The sequence below is a fragment of the Urocitellus parryii genome, chromosome 3, assembly GCF_045843805.1.
Source record: "Urocitellus parryii isolate mUroPar1 chromosome 3, mUroPar1.hap1, whole genome shotgun sequence".
Lineage (NCBI taxonomy): Eukaryota > Metazoa > Chordata > Mammalia > Rodentia > Sciuridae > Urocitellus > Urocitellus parryii.
In genome coordinates, this window is record NC_135533.1 from 213978627 (window position 1) to 213988424 (window position 9798).

Sequence of the window (9798 nt, forward strand, 5' to 3'; positions counted from 1 at the left end):
CTCTCTCCTCCGAAAATGGTTTTTGTTCCTAAGTCCTCTTATTAACTGTGACCCAGTCTTCCTCTCTGGGTTCAACATCCAGGCTTCTGAGTAGGCTGTCCTACCCAGAATAGAAGACCACATGTATTAAACACCCTGGGTGTATCACCGGGGCCACAGTAGAAAATCACATCATCTCATTTAATTTCACATTTCAATCCTCCCACGCAGTGAATGATCACTGCTCCTGCTGTGGGGAATGGTACTGTGACCTTAAATAACACCTTCGAGGTCACAAAGATAGTACAATGAGGGGCAAATCTCTATTCTACAAACTCTGGACTCAGGAATCAATCCCATTTCTAAATCACATCACATTGAGATATTTATATGTTCAAAATATCTTAAAGGAGTTCTTAAATAACACTGGTAATAATAATGACAACTCTCATTTACTCAGACTCCTACTCAGCACCAGGGCATTTAAAACCTAACAAATAAGGAAATAGCAATGACCACAGTCTCAGCAATTTAGCAAGGCCATGAGCAACTTAGGGATACCCTATTTCAAAATAATAAATAAATTTTTTAAAAAGGGCTGAGGATGTTGATCAGTTGTGGAGTGCCCCTGCGTTCTATCCCCAGTACCAAAAAAAGAAAGAAAGAAAGAAAGAAAGAAAAGCTGAATGATTATATGCTTTGAAAGAGAAATGGGTGCCACTTGACTGAATAAATCACAATCACTGACAGAAATAAATAAAGAATGAAGGCCAACACCCTAGGATGATATTGTAAAGTGAGAGCTAACTGAGGTTTCAGTTGACTGTTCATTGAACTTGCTTTTCTCTTTTTCCAGAAGATACACCGGCTTTATGGAAACAAAAAACCATACAGGCCTATCCCAATTCTTCCTCCTGGGCCTCTCAGAGGATCCTGAATTGCAACCCATCCTCTTTGGACTGTTCCTGACCATGTACCTGGTCACAGTGCTCGGGAACCTGCTCATCATCCTGACCATCTCCTCTGACTCCCGCCTCCACACCCCCATGTACTTCTTCCTCTCCAACCTGTCCTTCATTGATATCTGCTTCATCTCCACCACAGTCCCCAAAGTGAACTTCCAGGCACAGGACAAAAATGACATTTCCTACATAGAGTGCCTTACTCAGGCATATTTTTTTAATACCTTTATTGGAATGGATAATTTCCTACTGACTGTAATGGCCTATGACCGCTTTGTGGCCATCTGCCACCCCTTGAACTATGCAGTCATCATGAACCCCTGGTTCTGTGTCCTCCTGGTTCTGATGTCTTGGATCATCATGTTCTGGTTCTCCCTGATTCATATTCTGCTGTTGAATCGACTGACCTTCTCCATGGGCTCTGAAATCCCACATTTCTTCTGTGAAGTGACTCAGCTTCTCAGGGTGGCCAGCTCTGACACCCTCATCAATAAAGTCTTTCTTTACATGGCAACCGCTCTGCTGGGTGTGTTCCCTGTCACTGGGATCCTCTTCTCTTATTTTCGGATTATCTCCTCCTTAATGAAGATGTCCTCCTCTGTGGGCAAGTACAAAGCATTTTCCACCTGTGGGTCCCACCTCTGCGTGGTCTCCTTGTTCTATGGAACAGCGCTTGGGGTTTACCTCAGTTCTGCTGTGACCCATTCTTCCCAGGGAACCATGATCACCTCAGTGATGTACTCTGTGGTCACCCCCATGCTGAACCCCTTCATCTATAGTCTGAGGAACAAAGATATGAAGGGGGCCCTTCGGAAACTCGTAGACAGAGCAGTGTCTTGTTCCTGATGGATCACTCAGCTCAGAGCTGAGCGTTGGGTTCCCCCAAAACAAATACTATGGATTTTAGATCTTGGTTCTTTTTCTCCCCCGAGATGTACTTGATGTCTTCTATCCCTAGACCATCTACGGCTTTGCATACACACTCAGTAATTCTTTCCTAACCTTTTCCCCTCATGCATGGTCCATAAAGGTCCAAGTTTTAAAGGTTTCTCACAGGTACTTCTGAGATTTCCAACTTGACTTAAGTCTATCACATGTTGGCATGGTTCATGTTCTTTCACTTAATTTATTGTTTTGTATTTTGTTTTACTTTCTCTGGAGCAAAAAAAAGGTACAAATCATCAAAGCAAAGTGCTCATCATATCATGACTGTGCTGGTCACTTTATCTGTATGACCTTATTTAATTCTGAAAACACTTTGAGATATTTGTTCTCATTCATACATTTTCCAAAGGAAGGCTGGGTTGGACAAAATACTGGACCTGACACAGAGCCCTCACTGACTCTGGTATCCTACTGTTCATTAGAGCAATGCTTCAATTTTCAACCTGAAATTTGAAATCTAAATTTTAATGTGGGTTTGTTCATATGATTCTTACTGATTAGATGCCTTCGGTAACTCTGATTTTTTATGTTATTTTATGAACTTTCCTTATTTCCATTTATTCTTTCCTTCCTTTTCTCCTTCATTTATTCCTTCCTTCTTTTTTTTCCTCCTGTCTTTTGGCTGGTTTGTTGGTAAAGATCCACTTGTTCCTCTCTATGGCTGAAATAGTCTATTGTAGTTTGGTATGTTGGAGTTTATCTGTATATCCATTCATGGACATTGGAGTGACTTACATCTTTTCACCCTTGTGAATAATGCACTGCTATGTGAATGTTAGCCCATTTGTCTGCTTTTGTGACACTGTCACCAAAACATAGTCCTGCATTTTGCTGGTGTTATATTTGCATTTATTTTTTTTTCTTTCATCTTAGGGATATTTTTCTCATGCCTGATCTATCTTAAGTCAAGGTGGAAATCTCAGGAATACCTGTTTAAAAAAAACTTGGACCTTTATGGACCATGTATAAGGGAGAAAAGTTAGGAAGGAATGACTGAGAATGTATGCAAAGTCCCCAGAACCAGCTCCTGTGATGTTTCTCCAGCTCACAGTCTCTAGAGATTTTAGGTATCATTTCAGATTCACAAGTTATGGTAGGGAAAATGTCCTTTCTTTCTAAATTCATTTTTAAAATGTGTACAAACCTGTGAATCCAGAGGATGAAACATTTTTGGAGATGGAAGATGGCCATGATTACACAAGTATGTGAATGTAATTAATGCCAACGGACAAATGCAACTAAGTAGTTTCAATGGTGGTATATTTGGCTCTGTATATTTTGCCACAATAAAAAACAAAATAAAAAGATGAGTCTTGAAAAAAATAAAAGAAAGGAGTGGTATGAATTGTATGCATGAGCTATCTCTGGAGTAGAGATAGAGTCCCAAAACTTTTGTAGATATCCATGTTCTCTTCTTCTTCTACTACTAATATCGGAAGTCTTTAGAGACTATGATAACACAGATCAATATTACTACTAGCTGTCAGCTTCTGCAGTGACCCTCCAGGTCCCATAATCGAAATAATGAGCCTGTATCTCCAATCCTTTAGTTGTTCCAAGTCCTGTGGGCTCCATACCTGTGTCTTCTCCTCACTTGGTTGTCTGCATCTGAAAATTTCTATCTGATACTGTATTCTTCTCCGTCCCCAGGACAGACTGAGGTTCCACTGGGCACCAGGCAAGGGAGGGGTGTTGGATTTTCCATTCTTGGTCATAACCCAGCAGAGAAGCAGCTTAACCTGGTAAGGGCTCAGGAAGTTGATGGATGAAGGAAGGTTTGAACCTTAGTGGATACTTCAAATTACAAAATAGGGGAAAGTCCCTAGCACATAACCTGCCCCAAGTAGACCCAGGTAGTGGGGGGTAGGTCATGGCTGGAGTAAGGTGAAATTTCTCCCGAGTGGGCTAGGGGTGTAGCTCATCAGCAAAGCACCCACCCAACATGCTCCATATGCTGGACTCAATTCTCAGCACCACTCAGAAAGGAAACAACTGTTAACAACCACAATAGCAGTCAGAGCTGCAGCTGCAGGTGGCCTGTGCCTATAAGCAGCTGCGGGTGGCCCGTGCCTATAAGGAGGGGGCAGGAGCAGCACAAATTAGTGACCCTGTTTCAGTACATAAAAGGGCTGGAGATGTAGCTCAGTGGTAGAGCACCTTGAGTCAAACCCCTGTACCAGAAAAAAGAAAGAAAAATTGAATATAAGGATGTATGTGTGCTCATGTGTCCATGTTTTTGAGTGGAGATGTTTTGTATTAATAATCACCAGAGATAATGGCCAAAATTATATAATTGATTGATTTGATTACAAATATTTAAGCATTATATAGATCAATCATCCTGGAAAAATTAAAAGATAAATTGCTGGCTTAAAAACAAAGAATTACAGGGGCTGAGGCTGTAGCTCAGTGGTACAGCGCCCGCCTTTTATGTGTGAGGTACTGGGTTCCATCCTCAGCACCACATAAAAATAAATAAAGATACTGTGTCCATCTACAACTAAAAATAAATGTTTTAACAAAATAAAGATTTACAGTGTGATTCAAGTCTGGCTATGTGAATTAATTCAAGACATAAAAAAGTAAATTTAAACCAGTGTAGTCGGTCACAGGTTGGAAGGAGAGTCTTCTCTGAAATAGGGATGCTGGGCTGAGAGGCAGGAGGGGTCGTGGTTAACTAGAGGGAGAAAGGAAGGAAGAGACATCCTGGGCTGAGAGGAGAGAAGGTGGGGCTGTCCTTTCAGGTGGAGAGTGGCATCGGGAGGGGTTAAGAGAGGCCATTATGATGGAGAGCTCAGCAGGGACAGAGTGAGGGTGAGGGTCAGCAGGGACGAGTGTGTGAGGTCCACAGAACAGATCCTGGGGTCTCCTTGATGTTGTTCTCACACTGGCAAACTGACACTTATCTGTAGACCTGAGTTTGTGACAGTTTTCTCTCAAATTTCTTTACAGGGATTGACAGAGTCCCTATCACCTAGTAGATGTTCCACAAATGCTAACCTTGGATGTGTAACAAAGACTAAGACCAGCATGTCAGTTACAGCACAAAAAAAGAAGTAGGACAATGAAGAGAAATCATAACAAAAAAATCACAGTAGAAGAATGTCCTTCAGAAGATTTAGCAGCTAATGCTATTTTTAGCAGCCAGGCCAGAGTATCCTCAGTCATGAGGAAACCAGCAATAACTTCTTAACTCAAAAATGATTGTTGGAAAACCCTAATAAAAACAAAGTGCTGCAATACAATATTATAGATATTTGTGGTCAGCTCATAAACATGGCAAGAGTACATACTCCAACTCCAATCATTCAGTATTCTCCAGAGCACTGAATTGGCCTGAGTACCAAAAAAAAAAAAATAGAAATGATTATGTGATTATATATACAGTGGCCACTAAAGTGAACAGATAATGACAATGACAATGACCAAAATACAAAACTATTCAATGATGTTATTAACTCACATCTGACGGCAAGCACAGGTAGATGACAGAAGAAACACCCAATCACATCAAGCACAAAAGGGACAATGCCCCATGCATAATGGATCTTGGGTGAGCAGTTACTAATAAACTAATTGAAACAGGAAATCTAATGAGGACCTGGAATTCTTGGGAGGGAGTGGAGAAGAGAGGGAAACTTTCCAGAAAGTACTACCTTTGAGGAATGGGTAAATATGACTTATTGGAAAAGGTTCTGAATTCCAGAAAGCAAGGAAAGGAGGCAGAAGAAGATCATTTGGTGGAAAATAAAGTACCTTGCAAGTACTTTAAAATGACCAATGGGGGGAAATTGGACAATGTTCTAATCAGGTCCCATAGGTAACCACTGGGAGCAAACGGGGTAAGGTCTTCAATCAGGTGCATATAGGAAGAGAACACCCCACAGCTGAGAGCATGACACACTCATTTCCAGACATCAGGGCCTCTGGCCTCTCTCTCTTGCTCAGCCCACTGTACTCTACTTACCAGAGTGCTACCTCCACCTTTGTCTTCAATAAGTCTGTACTTTGCCTGTTACCTGTGTGTATTTTGCTCAGTTCTTTGTTTGGGACACCAAGGACCTGGACCCCATCTGGACACCCTGATGATGACATAATCTACAAAATTAGGAAATGAGCACAGACTCGATAAGACATTTACCCACAAAAGATTTATTAACTGACAACAAGTACCTGAAAAGTCATAAGGAAACACAAATCCAAAGCATGAAGAGATACCACTTCACAGCCAATAGGAAGCTTTGGTTTAGATCAAGTTGAAGATGACAAGTTTTGGCAATGACGTAAAGACACCAGAACCTTCACACATTGGATGTGAAACACACCAGCTACAACAAAACAGCAGTTTGATGATTCCTTAAAAAGTTGAATATATCATTGCCTTACCACCCAGTGTCTTGCTTCTATGTATATATTACCCAAGCAACTGACAGCCACATAACCGTGCACTGTTGAACCATAGGAAATGCATCTTTTGGCAGTTTCACTGTTGTGCAAAATCACAGGTCACTTACATAAACTCACATGGCTGGGATGTCACTAGACGACCTCATCTTATGGGACCACTATCAAATATACCGTCTGTCACTATTTTAACATACGACTATACTCAAATAATCAATGTTCACAAACATCCTTTTAGGCACCACTGTTAACAATATCAAAATGGTAGAAATTAAAAGACCAACAAAAGATTAATATAAAAGCAATTAGTGATACACACGTAAAGAGAAAAATTACTCAGTTACAGAAAGAAGATAAATAGTTAACATTAACCCAAACAACCAGAGGAGGAAGGAGGGAAGTTGGGAAGGAGAGAATGGAGAAGGAAAGAAAACAAGAGAGGAAGAAAGAAGGATTTTGAAAGGAAACACTGCAAGGATCACAAAGAACAGAGCAACATGTCGGGGTCATCCAAAGCCCTTGATTCCACCATGAGTCCTAGCAGCACACTGCTTTCAAAGGCAGACTCCAGCCTTCATGCTCAAAATCCAACCACTGTTGTTACAAAACCTAAGATAGCAAAGGCAGGGGCTTGCACTCAGCAAAGGCTCATTCTCATGCAAGGTCTCTTCCCTTCAGAAATTGTGTGATTGAGAGAAAATACATCAAAGCAATCTTTTCAGAATAAGTAAAATCAAATATGAAAATCAGCAAGCACAGGACAGACACAGGAAGCACTCTGATGGTTTTCATTCCATTTCTTCCAGAGAAAACAAGAATAACATTTCAAGTTCAAGTGATGAGCACCAACATTCAAGCTATAAATTCTAACAAAACCATGATGGCATTTGATATGAAAGTCTTCAATTTTTTAAATTTTCACTTTTATTACATTATACTGAGACATAATATTGTCATTAATTTGGACATGATTATATAAGCATAGAATATAGTTGGGGGGTTCCCAATACTTCCTATTTTTCTTCCATCTTCCCTCTCCCTGTTCATTGTCTTTTACTTTTACTGGTCTTCCTTGTTTATTTTATAAATTTATATTTTATAGATTTTTTAATCAATGGTTTACATATATATATATATATATATATATATATATATATATAAAGTTGAAATTCACTGTGATATATTTATATATGTACATAAGATAGTTTGGTCAATTTAATTTCACCATTCCCATAAAAGTGGAAATTTCAGAAATTGCCTATAAGAAATTTCACCAATCTTGGAACTTTATGAGCCATGTATAAGGAAGAAAACTGAAAAGAGGTTAGTAAGGGAGTTGTTGGGGGGAAATATATACAAAAATATAGATAAGAGAAGTCATAGCAAATAGAAGAAATTAAGCATGTATTTTAGGGGTGAAAAAAGAGCCTAGATATTCAAGTTCACATTTGCATTATGGTACAGATTCTCTAGTTCTGAAGTCAGTGGTCCATCAGGGACAAGGGGCTGCTCTGCTGAGGAGTCTCCCCAGGGCCCCCTTCACATCCTTGTTCCTCAGGCTGTAGATGAAGGGGTTCAGCATGGGGGTGACCACAGTGTACATCATGGAGGCGATCATGGTTCTCAGGGAAGAATGGGTCACAGCAGAAGTGAGGTATTCCACAAGCCCTGTTCCATAGAACAAGCAGACCACACAGAGGTGAGACCCACAGGTGGAAAATGCTTTATATTTGCTAGCGACGGAGGACATCTTCATCAAGGAGGAGACTATCTGAGAGTAAGAGAAGAGGATCCCAGTCATAGGAAACATACCTAACAGGGCAGTCGACACGTACAGAAAGATATTGTTGATAAGGGTATCAGAGGTGGCCACATTAAGGAGCTGAGCCAGTCCACAGAAGAAATGTGGGATTTCAGTGCTAGTGGAGAAGTTCAGTCTCTTCACCAGTAGAATATCAATCAGAGACACCCAGAAGATGATGAACCAAGATAGCAGGATCAGGACACAGAACCGGGGATTCATGATGACTTTGTAACTCAATGGATGACAGATGGCCACAAAACGGTCATAGGCCATCATGGTCAGTAGGAAATTATCCATTCCAGCTAAAGTACTTAAAAAATATGCCTGTGCCAGGCACTCTATGTAGGAGATGCCCTTGTTCTGTGCCTGGATGTTCACCAGCATCTTGGGGACCGTGGTGGAGATGAAGCAGATGTCAGCCAAGGACAGGTTGGAGAGGAAGAAGTACATAGGGGTGTGGAGGTGGGAGTCAGAGCTGACAGCCAGGATGATGAGCAGGTTCCCAAGCACTGTGACCAGGCACATGGACAGGAACAGTCCAAAGAACATTGGCTGCAGTTCAGGATCATCTGAGAGGCCCAAGAGCAGGAATTTTGACACCTGTGTGCAGTTTTCTGCTTCCATGAAGCTGGTGTATCTTCTGGAGAAAGAGGGAAATGCAGTGTTCATTGAACCGCCAACTGGCACCTCAGGGAAAGTTTTCTCCTTACTACGTCACCCTAGGGCATCCTTCATCCTGTGTTGGGTCCTACCAGTGACTATGACTCACTCATCCAAGTCACCCACCATTGCCACTTAAATGTGTACAATTTTCTTAACTTCTTCAGGTTAGAAGAAATTTCCATCTTTGTATCAATCACTCATTCTCGAACATCAACTTTTTTTCCAAACTGTTCGAAGACATTTCAGGATCTGCTCCTGGTGATACTAATACTTATTCATTTACATATCTCTAAGACAGTGATTAAACATAGATTTTTAAAATCTAGGAAATCTTTATTCTGTGACTTGACACTATAGATTTGTAAGAGTTAATTACCATGGCATAATCTTTTTCTTAGGAAATGTATGATCATTACTATTCCTATGTTTTTGAGATCTAAAATGCCTTGTGGACAGTATAACCTAAAAAAGTTATTGTTGACGTTATTAATATGACATTTTCATTGTTAAGCTCCTTTTTTATGATAATTATTTCAGATGCATAATATTTCTGAGATACCAATGGTAGAGGGACATTTAGAAATGGGGATCTTGAGTCAGACTTCCCTTGATATGAATTTGGTTTATCAACACACCCTCTGTGTGGGGTTTTTTATTTATTTATTTTAATTTTTTATTAGTGCATTATAGTTACACGTACTAGTGGGGTTCACTTTGGCGTATTCATAAATGCATAAAAATACAATGTGTTCTGCTTTTTTTCCCCAGGACTTCCTCTTTCCCTCCTTTTTTCCCTCTCCCAACTTTTTCCCTCTACTTTACTGATCCTCATATGCCTTTACCTTTCCAAACTTCTGCATTATAATTACACATAAACGTGGGACTTATTGTGATGCCGTCACACAGGCAGATGGCATAATTGGGTCAATTTCATTCCTCTCTTCCTCCCTTTTCTCATCCTCCTTCCTCTCCCTTGATCCCCTTCCTCTGCTTTACTCTTCTCCCTTCAATTTTCATGAGATCCCCTTTTTTTTATTCCTT

The 9798-nt window shown here is 40.4% G+C and overlaps 2 protein-coding genes across 2 annotated transcripts; one reads left to right on the forward strand and one right to left on the reverse strand.

Moving 5' to 3' along the window:
- Positions 1 to 851: 851 nt before the first annotated feature.
- LOC113176727 (olfactory receptor 7D4-like) lies at positions 852 to 1787 on the forward strand. The gene has a single exon (XM_026381258.2). It carries the CDS (start codon positions 852 to 854, stop codon positions 1785 to 1787), a length of 936 nt encoding a protein of 311 aa, XP_026237043.2.
- A 5995-nt stretch (positions 1788 to 7782) lies between these two features.
- LOC113176746 (olfactory receptor 7D4-like) lies at positions 7783 to 8718 on the reverse strand. Its single transcript, XM_026381273.2, has one exon. It carries the CDS (start codon positions 8716 to 8718, stop codon positions 7783 to 7785), a length of 936 nt encoding a protein of 311 aa, XP_026237058.2.
- Positions 8719 to 9798: the final 1080 nt, after the last annotated feature.